This window comes from Nannobrachium achirus (genome assembly GCF_963921795.1).
Source record: "Nannobrachium achirus genome assembly, chromosome: 3".
NCBI lineage: Eukaryota > Metazoa > Chordata > Actinopteri > Myctophiformes > Myctophidae > Nannobrachium > Nannobrachium achirus.
The window spans coordinates 46,629,316-46,644,406 of NC_137812.1; the positions used below are offsets into that span (position 1 = coordinate 46,629,316).

The 15,091-nt window shown below is 40.1% G+C and overlaps 2 protein-coding genes across 2 annotated transcripts; one reads left to right on the forward strand and one right to left on the reverse strand.

Moving 5' to 3' along the window:
- Nucleotides 1-630: 630 nt before the first annotated feature.
- On the forward strand, nucleotides 631-2,686 carry cdkn2d (cyclin-dependent kinase inhibitor 2D (p19, inhibits CDK4); the record flags this gene model as incomplete). Its single annotated transcript, XM_080722639.1, has 3 exons — nucleotides 631-771; nucleotides 1,471-1,602; nucleotides 2,471-2,686. 3 exons carry the CDS (start codon nucleotides 631-633, stop codon nucleotides 2,684-2,686), a joined length of 489 nt encoding a protein of 162 aa, XP_080578765.1.
- Nucleotides 2,687-9,906: 7,220 nt separating this feature from the next.
- Nucleotides 9,907-14,170, reverse strand: LOC308281901 (volume-regulated anion channel subunit LRRC8E; the record flags this gene model as incomplete). The annotated part of the gene is made up of 2 exons (XM_080722241.1): nucleotides 9,907-12,204; nucleotides 14,030-14,170. The coding sequence occupies 2 exons, from the start codon at nucleotides 14,168-14,170 to the stop codon at nucleotides 9,907-9,909; spliced, it is 2,439 nt and encodes an 812-aa protein (XP_080578367.1).
- Between the last annotated feature and the right edge of the window lie 921 nt (nucleotides 14,171-15,091).

Genomic DNA, 15,091 nt, shown 5'->3' on the forward strand with positions numbered 1-15,091 from the left:
TGGCATTTCTATCTCTGAGACCCCAATTTATATTGTAAAATCAATGTTAATTTAACTGAGTTACAGCCCCATAAGGGTTCATTTGGTGGTTACCGAGTGTTAGCGACGTGGATTGTCATGGTTTGTCAACCGGGAAAAACTCACTTTACCGCGGTGAAAAACCGTTTAGGTCAGCTGTCATTTCAGTAGGTTTGTGTCATTGTTACCTCTTTTATGTCGATTATAATTATAAATATAAAAAAATGTAACCCTCTGATGCAGTGGTTTTCAACCCTTTTCATATCAAGGTCCATTATTTATTCGGTAATTTGAGCCACGGATCACCATTGAGTTTTAGCCTCTCAGACGCAAAACTTTGATGCAAACCTTGGGCATTCTTCTACATTCTCTAATGGTGTAGAGTTCTTGTAACTTAAGTAATGCAGGTGTTTAACAATAATGTAACTCTTGAGAGCGTAAAATGAATGAAACCAAACCCTTACAGGTCCATTTGGTTTCATTTTACACTCCCAAGAGTTAAAGTCTATAAGGGTCCATTTGGTTACCAGCTCCATCATTTGCTGGGGACCACCTGGAACCCCCTCAAGGACCACTGCTCTAATGTGAAATTTCTTTGTGATCAAAATCAGAATGGTCCTCACTGTGATGGATGCTGGCAGAGCTTTGACCGTGGCAGCAGCCAAAGGACTGGACATGGAGGTTTGCAGGATTCTGGAGGATTGTGGGGTTCATCCTGACTCGCACAACGAGTTTGGAAGGACGGCGTTGCAGGTAATCTTCTATTCATTCGTACACGAACACGAGTAACCACAAACTGAAATTAAAATAGAATGTAAAAGTGGCTGAAATCGCTGCAACGTTGTTACACCAGTCTGTTATTTCCCCGTTCTTCCCCAGTCGTGCTAACTATGCCTTGGTGAATCTAGTCAATAACGTTATCGTACTGAGTCTGTCCCTCAGTGTAACAGCAGCTTCTGATGTTGCCTTATAGCAGACACTGTCCAATGTCCTAACATTGATAACATGATGTATATAAAGTCAGCGATCCACCTCCCAGGGGTCCTAGACTACTAAGACTAGCAGCACACTGTTAAGAGGATAAACAACGCCCACTTGCTCTGCTAATACTACCGACACTTGACCTATACCGCTATGTCCCCCAAAGCGATTTTTAGTACCACAGTACCAAGTAAAATCATTAAAACAGTACATGTACCACAAATAATTGAGCTTTGCCGTGGTGGAAGAAGCAATCTTGATTATTATTATTATTATTAATTTATTTACATAAATTACAGTACCACAGTGCTTTTCAAAGCGTTCCAAAATTTACCTAAAATATTACCTAAATCATCGCAATCATATTATTGTTAATGCAATAACTTTAATGCAACTTTTAATTGAAAGTAACTGAAACTGTAGTACAGTGAAAGTTACTTTCCACCACTTGACACCGAGTCTCTTCTTTAGGTGATGATGATGGGAAACTTCAAGGTGGCCATGTTACTACTGCAACACGGAGCAAATCCCAACATCCAGGACAGTCATGGAGTAGCACCGGTCCATGACGCAGCCCGCACTGGCTTCCTCGACACACTGCAGGTTAGGGTGATGAATATTGTTGAGTCGATGCAATGTCTCCACGATATGCCTTTTCAGAGATATCCTATATATTGTGATATAAAAAATCCTGTTGAATTGTTAATTCAGAGATTTATTGCAGAATTTATTTAAACCAGCATTTTGGTCTAAATCAGTAGTTCTCAAACTTCAAAATGTCAGACAATCAGGGTTCCCACGGTCATGAAATTCCTGGAAATATTTTGAAATTAGAAAAATATTTTTCCAGTACTGGAAAACTTTTGGAATTGATCAAGGGTCCTGGAAAGTCATGGAAAAATATTTAGCTATGCATAGTTTTTGGCTATTGATTTTGTTAAAAACATTTTCTAAAACACACGATTGCATGATTGCAGCCTTCTATGCAACTAGAAGTTCAGGCCGCTTTGCCGCCCTCATTCTAGATGCAACCATGCACAGCCGTCATAACTGTCTGTACGGGTCCATTTGGTTCCATGCATTTGCAGGGACTCGCTCGTGAAGTTTGTGTCAGTTAAATCATATTCTGGAAACGTTTTGGAAATTCATTGGGAAAAATGTGGGAACCCTGGACAGTATACAAATGAAACCAAATGGTTTCATTTGTATACTGTCAGTCAGAGTTACATACTTGTAAGGATCAATTTAGACCTCCAAAAAGGAACCCAGAGAGTCCCTGGACCTTGTTACTCTATTTTCTTTTAGTTTTTATTACCTTGAACTGTAGGTGGTTGTACTGTTAAGTCACTTGAAAAAATAACCATAAAAAACCAACATGAAAAATAATCGTGATAAGATTGTGTATTGTGATACAGCTTGGGGAAAATATCGTGATATTGTATTTTTTCCATATCGCCCTCGCCTACTGCAGGTTCTGGTTGAGCACGGTGCATCTGTGAACGTCCCGGACAAGAACGGGTGCCTGCCCATCCACATCGCCATTCAGGGAGGCTTTCGGGATATGGTTCAGTTCTTGGTCCCGCTGTCTGACCTGCAACACGCTAACTCCAGTGGTCACACAGCAGTGGACGTGGCCCGTGCATCAGGTGCACCCGACATGATTAGCATGGTGTTTTCTCAAGTTTAGCACTCAGGATGCTGGTTACCCGCAAGGTCACCTGTTGTTCTACTACAATCTATTTTTCAAACCTGGTGACTTGAATTCATTTTTGTATAAAGTTTGATGTTGAAAGTATTGTTATGGCAGCTTATGTTCAATAATGCCCGGTTTATACGTGGTTGCGCGCCGTCACAATTTGGTTGTGCAGTCAAGCGAGTAGATTGTCTTTTTTCGCTGTGCAACACCGGTGCGCAACTTCAGTACGTATAAATGGGGCTTAAGCGGGTGGAAGTGTGGACACCTCTTTTGCACAGTGCAATTTAGGCACCTTACACCTTTTATGTTTTCCCTATGGTTTGGGAGTGCACATTTTAGTTCCTTAAGTGTTTTGTAATAATTGCATTCCATTGCATTTTCCACTGTTGAAGAATTTCATCAGTTGACATTTGTGTTTTTTTTACTATGAAACTTGCATAGTTGTGTTTGTCTTAATTAGGTGTAGATTATGAATTTACACTTATTTATTTAAGTTCTTATAATTTTTGTAAATAGTTATATTTTCTGAGAGTTGTTGAAATGTTATTTATACAGATGTTCTAAAACTAAAATGCAAGTGTTCACTTTTCTTTTGGATGACAAAAGCACAAAATTAAGTGTTTAACTTGATGTCCTTGTTTTCTCTTTTTTTCCCCCCCAGTGTTTTGTAATGGTTTCCATTGCCTTTCCTTTTGTGAATTAACTTTAGCAGTTGACATTTTGTGTTTTTCAAAACTCTATGACACTTGACATGGTGCACAATGATTGCATACTTGTGTTCTCCTCAATTAAGTGTAGATTTTTAATTTGCACTTATTTATTTAAGTTCCTATGACTTTGTTTGAGAATTGTTCAAATGTTATTCATACAGATATTCTACAATATTTTGTAAGTATTCACTTTTATTTTGGATGACAAAAGCACAAAATAAAGTGTTTAACTTAATTAACTTGTGTGCTAGTTTCTCCAGTATTTTGTAACAATTGCCTTCCATGAACTTTAGCAGTTGACGTATTTACTATCAGACCAGACATAATGCACCATGATTACATAGTTGTGTGTATCCTAAGTGTTGCTTGACTGACTTTGCAAATAATTACATTTACTCAGATGTTGAAATGTTATTTATACAGATATCTTAAGGTATCTCCTCCTCCCATGCCGTGGCCCCCAGACTGAGGATATACACCTGCATCCTATATGAGATGAGATTTCAATGTTTCAAGGTTGTACTTTATTGTTATGTCTTTTGTACAGGTACATAAGAGTAAGATAGGATAAGAAAAGAAAAGGGCATCCTCAAATGTACATTTGCATAAAATTTGGCATATTCTATACGCCAACAGCATATTTTTTTCCAGTAGTTGCTACTGCACTGTACTTTTTTGTAAACATCTTCACAGTATGTTCTATATATTCAACGTCACAGTAAACATTTTATGTACAGTAGGTGCAATTCAACTTCACAGTATCTCTTTATGCGAAGTAGGTTCACAAGGAGGGGACAAAAGGGGGGGCTAGCGATTCCTTTTAGATTTATATAAAAGGATATACTTTATTAATCCCTGAATGGAAATTGAGGCATTACAGCAGCATAATGTGATACAATAAATATAAATATATACGAGTCAATACAAAAACACAACACACACATGACGTGGACAGAGTCACACACAAAGCCAACACAATCACAGTATTAAATACCAGGGAGAGAGTTATCATGCAGTCTGATGGCAGTTGGAACAAAGGAAAGTCTGTACCACTCCATTTTCATCTGCAGAAGTTTAAGCCTCTGACTGAAGGTGGAGATAGAGTGGATGGGAGGGTTATTATCCATGATGGAGTCGAGATTGTCCCTCAAGCCCATCCATCTGGAGGCCAACAACAGTCCAGATCATTGTTCAGGTGAACACCCAGGAACTTGTAGGAGTCCACAATCCCTCTACATCATGGGTCATGGGATTGACTGACTGAATAAAATTCAGTCAGTCAATCAATCAATCAATGGAACTCATTCATTTATCCATATCTCCCCATTCCCCTTTTTACTCGCATCCCTCACATCCTCATCACATCACATCTAATCTCCTCTGCATCCCATCTCTCTGCATTCTATGTGATTATTTGCTCTGGATAAGAGCGTCTGCTGAATGCCTAAATTGTAAATTGTCCTCTCAACCTTACATATCCCTTCATCCTTACATCCTTTCATGCCCTCATCTCTTCTTCTCTTCTTTCTCATATCCATCCATTCCCTCATCTCACTCATCACACTATGTATGCATATAAACATCTAAATCTAATTTGGTTGAGGATAGTTTTACTAGTGAAACTAGACTACACCACCATTGTCCCAGACTCCAGTGTGTTGTAATGATTGCATTTGCAATGTTGAAATACAGATATTGTCTAACTAAATTGTAATCATTATCTTTTCCTTTTGATTAAAATATCACAATATAAAGTGTTTAAGTTGATGCTCTTGTTTAATATTTTCAGTTTTGACCAACAGCATAAATAATTAGCCTACCATGTATTCAGTAGGTCTTGCATAACAAACTATCTAACATTAAATGGTTACAAACTGTAATTTCTAAACGAAACCTCTGAGCATGGATTAATAATAGAAGAAAAGAAAAAAACTCCCTAATGCAGTGGGTATGTATGATGATTGAAAGTTTTATCCAGAAGAGGTCACTGCTCAATTCAAAATGCTGGTGTGGGTAGGCTTGGCTCTGATTGTCAAGTGTCCCTGCTACATTACTAATCAGTTCCTATAGGAGGCATTGCTTAGATTAGAACCTCAAGAAAATACTATATAAGAAAAAGAAGATGCGCATCAGCAATGGTTTTCTCGTGGAGTGCTAGACCTAAAGTCAAATTTACATAAAAAGTAGGAATTGAATTCCAAAAAGGTAGCACATCCAAAAGATTTAATCAGGAGGACAAAGTACTCACATTTCCACTTATTTATTGGCACACACTATAAATAACGCAAAAAATATGCCAATAAATAAGTGGAAATGTGAGTACTTTGTTCTCCTGATTTAAATTTTTGGATGTGCTACCTGTTTGGAATTCAATTCCTACTTTTTACTCAAGTAAATACTGTAGATAAATATGTCTGAAATACTTACATATATCATGATGCTGAATTGTATCTTCTAAGGCAAAGTAGTACTAGTTCATCTTGTTTTAATGAGCTCAGGTGCTTCCTCAAGGTCAAGGTGATTGAGCAAGGGCGTTTATAATGACTGTTTGATGGAATGTACTGCACAAGGGAAATATTCTAAGGTTATCTATACATCATAGATACCTGGAGTTTAAAATCTGAAATTGCTGAAGGGCTCTGTTTGATCAAGGCTTGTTGGTCAGGGTGCTAATGCAAAAGCTTCTATGGTAATGGTACCATAGAAGCTTGTACCAAACAAAATTACCATTTTACTGAACAAAACTGTATTTGGGAATGTTTTGGATCCATGAGGAGAAATGCCTACATCACAGAACATTATAATGTAATTATATACTTATAATGTTCAATATTGTTGTAAGGGTATAGGAAATACACTTATAATATATTTTCATATCTATTATATAAAGCACCGTGGGGTCTGTGGCAGGCACTCAGATAGGCCCATATATAATGTATATGGCCTGAACATTCACAATGCAACGCAATATATAACACAGCAATGATGGGCAGATATATCAGCCCACACACACATGGGGAGCTCAGGATAGAACGGGGAACCTTCCATTTCCTCACCCAAGTCCTTGCTGCACTGTCAAAAATGACTGAAATGTTGGGGTGAGAGACCTTGACAGCCAGGGAGAGAGACAACTTTTATAATTTAACATTATATTAACCAAAAATATAATATCTGATTGCTTTTGTCCTCTTCTGTTATTACTACTTCTGTCCCACACTGATCAAATGTTTTATTCAAATGAATTGTTCTGCATTCTTGTAGAGTAGGCCTATAAGGCCCTACAGCATATATTTGGGTGAGAGACTTAGACAACCAGAGAGAAAGAGAGGCTCCCAAATACTGTGAAGTCCGGTCAGTCGTGTGACTTGCATCACTCAGTGACATGGGTAGATGTAGAGCTGTACCCGAGTCAGTGAGCACTCATATTTACATCCATACAAAGTTAAGTCTGTGACTCATTGAAATTCATGATGATGCCAGTCAAAGGAACTAAGGAATAATTATAGCCTTTGGTGGGAGAGTTAAAGTTCCACTGTTAGGGAATATTACATGCGGATGAATTATCTCATACCCTCATCTCACCCGAAATCACTAGTAAGCAACATATGCTGCTGTCTGTAATTAGGCAAGTTGTTTAGAGAACAATGAGAAAATGCTTTGATTTGTATATTATGCAAATAGTACTCCTTAAAATACATAGGCTACTGTAGTTAAATATAGATTAACTCAAAATGGTATTTAAAGGATGATGAGGCTATACAGTGAGTATAAGATATTACATGTTATACTTCTTTACAGCTACACATGTGTTGAGGTCATTGATGAGTCATACTTTGTGGTGAGGGTGATGACATCTGGCTCCAACACAGAATTACATTTACAATAAATATTATGACTAGACTATATCTATGACTTCAATAATAAATACTAGTTTGTAAACTTCCCTACAATTTGATCAACATACTATTGGAATATGAGAGGCATGAATCTAACAACAGTAGAAATTGCATTATGACAACGTTGACACACGTCACAAGCGTGAAACCATGGCCTAGTATTTCACAGAAACTGTAGAATTACAAATATAAGACGGCACGCTACCACAACCCAAATATATCACTGCTTGTCTTTAATGTCAGAGCTTGATTAATATGAACCATAGCATCCTTATAGGTCATACATTCTATGAAAATAGAAGATTTACAATCTTGTGGATTGGCTATTTCCTGCGAAGGGTTCCATTACCAAAGTACCAAAATAGTGTGGATTCTTCTGGCCAGAACACTGAAGGAAATCATTATTTGCTTCTAGACTTATAGAAAATGTATCCTGACACAATCCTAAGATTTAGGTAATGACACTTTGACCAGCTACATACAAAGGTACAAAGGGAAATGATTCCCGGACCATAAATTCCTGCTATGCAGCTTTGGAAATTTCCATCTCTCTCTCTCTCTCTCTCTCTCTCTCGCTCTCTCGCTCTCTCTCTCTACCTATCAAATGCAAGCAGTATATTCTCTCTTTTCCCATTGGCCTTGAAGGTGTGTGGCAATATGGGCAGGTTGGTGTATGCTTGGGTATTACTGAGGTATGTCCCAGAATGGGCTGACAGGAACCCCTGTTGTAGAGACACAAGCCAGGACATGACTGTGGACCAAAACACTGGTCTACAGCATACAACGTCCCTGTGTTTGTGAACAAAACAGATTGAATAAGAGAGATTGCATTGTACATGGTTAGCCAGTGTAAACATTTCAACATCGACCACTCACTGGGGCTTAAGTGTGAAGAACTGACTCCAGATTTGACAGCAGGGACTATTTAAATCCTTTTATTTTCAATATGTTCTTTTTTTAATATACAGTTTGTTTCATAAGGCACTGTAGGCAATTAGCAACACTAATGTTAGTCATCTTATGCAAACAGAACTAGAGGCCAATATGTGTTCAAATTACCATTAAATATCTATTGAGATACAGTCAGACAGATCCCTTGACAGTACTTTCTGTTGCTTGGTTTACTGTACATGGTGAATCATGCAAATGAGGTAGCCATAAGGAAAAGCAAAAACAATGTAGTATGGAACCTTCCTTCAATATTTGTATAGAACTGAACAGCAGTAAAACTGGGATAAAAAATATGTATTTTACAGATAAATGTAATTGTTTTCACTATATTTGGTAGTACATATATCTCTCTGTATTCTGTTTTAAGAATGCAAGAATTAATGTTGCATTTCCACTGGAATGTGATGAAAGTAGACACCCAAATCACAGCTATTTAGAAGCTTTCTTTTCACTGAAAGGCAGAAACATGAGCCATTAGGAAACAACAGCCTTTTATGGAGTGTAAACCTGTCGAACAGGGTACAAGATAGTTACTTTTCCTGTATGTATGCAAACCTACAAAATAACCATGAAAACCTGCATATCTGGATGAAAAACAGGCCTGTGGAGCCTGTAATCCTCATGGTTTATCTTTTAGAAGAATCCCTGTGCCGTGATTTCATCCTCTAACCACTCTGTGTAAAGCCTAATGTACAAGAACTGATCTATGTTACGATGCAACAGTGACACATTGTTAGCTTGTAGATCTGTTCTTTTTGGCAAGTGACACCGTTGTGTCCATGGAGATTAGCCTGAATGAAGCCCACGTGACTGGCTTTTACTTGCAAATTTCAGGCTAGTCTACTTTACTGTTGACTACACCCCACCTTTAAACAGTATTGCTTCGATAAAAACAGGTGTACTGTAGGAATGCAATATAGTGTGTATATATATCAACTGACACAGTAGTGTTTGTAAACAGACATTTATATAAATGTGAAGAAAATACTGTATATTAAAAAAATATATATACAAATAGGAAATTCGTTACTGTACATTGGTGAAAAAGAAAACAAATGTCATCTAAAATAGCTTTTTGTTGAATCATTTCTTATATTCACTGTTATATAGCCACGGCCTTACTATCTGGTTATCATGTGTACTTGGCAAGAACATTTACTTGAGGATGTTGTTCCCCCTTGACTTTATGATAATGTCCTGTCAATCTGAATATTATAGAATTAAGACACCATAACATGCAGGCCTGGTATTTATTGTTTTGAGTACAGCTTGGCTATGACACACGCTCCTCTCTTACATTATCTTTATGTAGTGTATGTATCGTACCTGTCTCATCCCTGCTTTCTCCAGTGGTCTCCACTTGACCATCGACCTGTGCATTTAATGTAGACGTACTTCTTCTACAGTATGTGCATATTATTTGGAAAAACAACGTTTCTCAAACTCCATTTGCCTCCTCCACATGAAAATAATGTGTTACTCTTTAATGCTTCAATTATTGTTTGAATGTTTCCCTTTTATTCTGCTTAGAATGGGAGATATCCTTCTAAAGGCATGGATGCCTTGTCAAATGTGCAGCTTGTCTTTGCCTAAAAATATCATACAGTTCACTACTGTACAGCTTATGTCAACAGCAATCCTTGGCTCTTCTAACTTAACTGTCAGTCATTCTGTTTCGCACATCTGATGGTAGTAGATCAACCAGGCTGTCCTCTACTATCACCCCATTAAGTTTCAGCAGGGGACAGTCTCCTATTTCCAGAGGTAAAGACTCCAAACGGTTCCCCTTGAGCTCCAGGCGAACCAAATGGGCCAGGTTTGCCACCCTTGTGCTCAGGGAAGACAAGCGGTTGTTTCCGATAGCTAGTATCTTGAGCCGTTTACAGGAAAACAACTCCTCTGGCAGTGTGTCCAGGGAGTTGAAAGCTGCAGAGAAGAACTGCAGGCTCTGCAGGATGCCCACTTCAGCAGGCAGGGTGGTGAGCTGGTTGTGTGAGACATCAAGGTGTCTCAGCTTGGTACAATAGAACAGCCTAGAGGGAAGCTTCCGCAGCTTGTTCCAGCTGATGTCCAGCGTCTCGAGGGAGTGCAACTTGCTGATGTGCTCAGGAATGTAGCTGATGCTGTTGTGCCACAGCCGGAGTGTCACCAGGCGCTGGCAGTGCTGCAAGCTCAGGATCTCCTCTACGGTGGTCAGCTTGTTTTCCTTTAGGTCCAGCTCCTGGAGATTAGACAGACTGAAGACAGCACTGGGGATGCGTTCCAGTTCACAGGCAACCAGCTCCAGTGTGGCCAGGTTTGTCAGTTTCTTCAGGGTGCTGAAAGCTTGGAGCTTGCCACCTTCGTTATAGATACACAGCCGCTGCAGCTGTGAGGCGACATCTCCGACACTGGGTGGAATCTTGGTAAGGTTGCTGCGGAGAGTGAGGATTCTGAGCGCTTTAAGGTCTTTGAGGGAGTCCAGGGTGGCACTTCGGGAGACCTCATTGGTTAGAGGACCGGTCAAATAGAGCTCCTCTAAGCCCTGCAAGGTGTACATCCACACAGGAACCTGTTCTAAGCTCTCGAATGCTAGACGTAGAACTTTCAGATTTTCCTTGAGGTGGGTCAGGGCAGCTAGCTGGAGCTTGGCAGGGCAGTGAATCAGTGCAAGCTCCTGAAGAGCAGAGAGCTGTGCCACATTACCTGAGATAGTGACATTAGAAAGGAGCTCCAGTTTGAGCGACTCGACCTCGGAAACCTCAAACACTGTGTCGGGGAGCCCAGGTAACATGAACAGGTGGAGCTCCAAACGATCACCGGCGTTCCTGGAGAGGCGGGTGCGAAGCTTTTTGGCGGTCCAGTCATGGTTAAGGTTAACCTGACAGAGACGGCTCTCACTGACCTCAGAGAGGAAGACGGCAAATCGCTTGGAATAGAGGGCATCATACTGATCACTGAGGTGAAGTAGGAACGCAAAGTCATTCTTCACATCTGGTATGTCATTAATACCCGTCTCCAGCCTTACATGCTCAAAGGAGTACTCCTTCAAAGGCCGATGGAACAGCCAGTAGAGAGTGTAGATGCACAGAAGACCATACACTCCCACAAAGCATATGTAGCAGTAGGCTAACTTAGAGAAAAGATGTGCCTTGTTATGATTACAGCAATAGATATCGAAACCAGTCAGTTCGGGAGGAACTAAGCAGCGCACTACAATCTCAATGTTAGGAACTAATGCTGCACTGTAGATGGTGATTAAAAGGAACTTGAACACCTTGAGGCAGGTCTGTAGCACATACATGACATAGAGGAGGTCTGCCTCCTCAACGTGAGTTCTGAACTTCTTCACTTTCTCAAACAGAGCCTTAGCCTGCTCTCCCTCTTTCTTATCCAGGACTGAGGTGGCAGGCGAAGGCTCTGGACTTTTCTTCTCTGAATTGGACTTGACAGAGGAGACTCGTAACAGCCCCACAATTTCTTCCTCTGTGGCTGGGCTGTGATCCTGCGCAGATTTTGACATGGTGTTCTTCCTCCAAATGACCATCTTTTCCTCGCCTCTCTCCTCGGAAACCTCACTCAGAGCCCTGGTCGTCCAGGGTGAATCGAAGCACTTCCCCAGGATTGTGACGAAGAGCTCAATTTTAGAAGATGTCCCGGGGAACTTGAACCAGAAGCTGCTGGCCACCATGAAGATCATGGTGTGAATGACTACCAGATACGGGAAGTACTTGCCGTACCAGTGCACAGCCCTCTCATAGCAGTAGTGGTTGACAAACACATACTGGTGAATGTCCAGGTTGTTCTTGCGGCCTACCACTTCCCGGATGATGGGGCTCACAGGTTTGACCAGTGAGTGGGCGTGTTCCCATGACTCGTTCTCGCCGTACCCACGGATGTAGCTGCAGTCAATGGCCTCAGGAGTAGGACTGGTGAAGTGGCTGGGCAGGCAAGCGATCTTGTCCTGGGTGAGCTGTAGAAATGGTATTATTGAACTGGATTAGCCACATGAACCATAGTCAGGGGCGTCACAAGGGCCTTAATTATTTTATACTTTAGATATTGAAAAATAGCAGATCTACAAGCTCGCAGTGCGGCACTTTTGGAAAGTTGTGAAAATGTGTGCAAATCTTTGAATAAATGTAGTTTTTTAAGGAAACATTTCTAACTCAAATTTTGCTTCCGAGAGGTCCCTGGAACTAGATGTTTTGAGATGGGGGTCCGTGGCCAAATACATATCATTTTAGGTTTTTCAAAAAACCATAGAAGGATTTGAAATATTCAAAGATTTTCACAAATTTTCAAAAATAGCAGCACTCTGTGCTGCGCTGTGAGCTGGTATATCTGCTATTTTTCAGTAGTTAAAGCACAAAATGTGAGTGAATTCTTGCACCAAGGGCCCAGAATTTGGTGCGACACCCCTGTGTAGAAATGGTATTATTGAACTGAATTAGCCACATGAGCCATAGTGTCCCAATTCCGGTATGTTTGGCCATACTAAGGAAACATTCTGCGGAAATAGCCGATCTACAAGCTCACAGCGCCTCGTGTTATGAGCTTGCTGTAGATGGGCTACTTTTGGGGGAGAGATTTGGTGTAGAGGGAAAGGGGAGGGGAGAGGCTGTGGATCTCTGGGAGACCCCAGTCACTGAAGTATATACTGTAGGGTTTAAATAATTCATTCATTATATTTTGTATCAGCTGAAGAAGAAAAGAAGGAATGCATTTATATACTAGTTGATGTCAAATTATTAAGTACTTGATGTGAAAGTACTGGTGCTTGCTTGAATATGTTCTGAAGTCATTGTAAAAGTACTCGTCAAGAAAAGTGTGGAACAGCATTATGGAACAGCACTTAAAGTGTCTTTCAAATTTGCTAAAGTATCTGTTTGTATAATTTGTTGTTTTTGCTGCAGACTATTTGGGGATGGCTAGTTTTGATTGATTGAATACTTTATTAGTCAAAAATGTATACAGCACAGAAGTACAGTAACACTTGGGCTAAAACGATAATACAAAAGATTACTGGGGACTTATTTCCGGCAGGGTAGGTCCCCTCATTTCAAGCGTATTTAATCTATCTCCACTTGTAGCGCACACGCAAGGCGTTGTGAGGTTGTAGATCTGCTGTTTTCACTACTTTTGTGCGACAGTCTTGTATGATGAAGCAGGGCTTTGCTTTGCGAAAAAAATGTACACATTTGAAACTTGGAGATACGAGGTTTCTGCCCGACAGTGACGATATGGTTTAAGTGCAGCCAACCAGCCCTTGTTGGAGAAGACAATTAGGCCTAGTGGAATTTCAAAGTGTTTACACTGCTTTGCTTTGTTTTGTTTCTGTTATATTTTAGGTTCAGCTTATCTGAAAGAGACTTATTAAGCTGCAAGGTTAGTGATCTGACTCCATAGAAACTAGGCCAGGAGAGAGAGTCAGTTACAGATTATGTTTTTGGCTAACTTGGAGGTCAGGTAGAGAAACAACAGTTGTGGCGTAGATTTAAAAAGCTAGAGGTCTCTAGCAGAAGAAGGGCCTTTGTGAACAAGTGTTACTCTATCCACAGGTTGTTCATAATAGTTAGGTTACCACCTGTGAGCCGAGGCCCACTGGTGGTATTGCAAGTGGGCCCCCAAATAATTGGCAAAACTAGGATTTGAAAGCGATATTATAGTGATACAAATGTCACATTGAGGCTACAAGGTTATAATAATAATAATAAACTTGATTTATATAGCCCTTTTTAAAAACATGCAACAACAAGGTTATGCTTACAAAGAGCATATGTTATGCTGTGTCTCACCTGTAAGGTACATCCAAACACTCCAATCATAAGCATGGCCATGCATAGATACTCAGAGAACACATCCCACCATGGTTTTAGAACCCGAAACTGTGGATTCTGGTCTGCAGCGAAATTACGGAACTCGCCCACTGGGATCATCCTGGATACTGTAACAAAGAGGTGATAATCAGTCTATTTGATAAAATAATCACGTAATAATCAAATCCTATTTTGGTTTTTCAACATTAGAGGTGAAAAGTAAAATAAATAAAAGAGCTGATCTACATGTTCACAATGTGGCCCGGAGTGCTGGCCTTGCGGTCCGGGCACATAGTCTCATATAGCCTGGCAGTGCATCGCGGGTTCGAGTCCCGTTCCCCATGATCTTTACTGCAAGTCTCTGCCCTGCAAGTGTCTTGCCACCACTGCAGAGGTTGTGTGTTTGAATCCACCGTGGTGCATCCGGCTTAATCGAGCATACGATTAAATTGGCGGGGAGGGTGATATTTGTCACTGCACTTATTCCTATGGGCAGCACCTATAGGGAGTGTTGGGGCCGGAGGAGTAGGACGAAGGCTCTACGCATCCTCCCGGTGGGGGCTCCTCACTAGCAGGGGAGTCAGTAGGATACAATAGTGACAAGTTGACAACACAAAAATGTGTGTGGGAAGGAATCAACTGGCATAATGAAAAAACTAAATTGGGGATAAAAAAGGGGGATAAAAAAAACACAATGTGTTGTGATGCGAGGCATCCTTGAGATAGATCTGCTATTTTTTTTTATTGCACGGCACAGTAGGCTATACTATACATAGAGCCTATAGTGTGTATATGATTAATTGAATAATCGATAATATCGAAAATAATCGAGTATATCTCTCTTTATATCTCTCTTACTACTTACAACTAGGCTGTTCACAGACACTGCATCAGGAATTAGAATATCTGTGTGAAAAGATCATATTTTTTCTTTTCTTCTTTTCAAACTTATCAGGTTATCGTCACAAGTAATGAAAAGTTATTTACAGCATAGCCTATTGCCTCTCTAATAGGTGATCAATTAAATAATAATATATACCA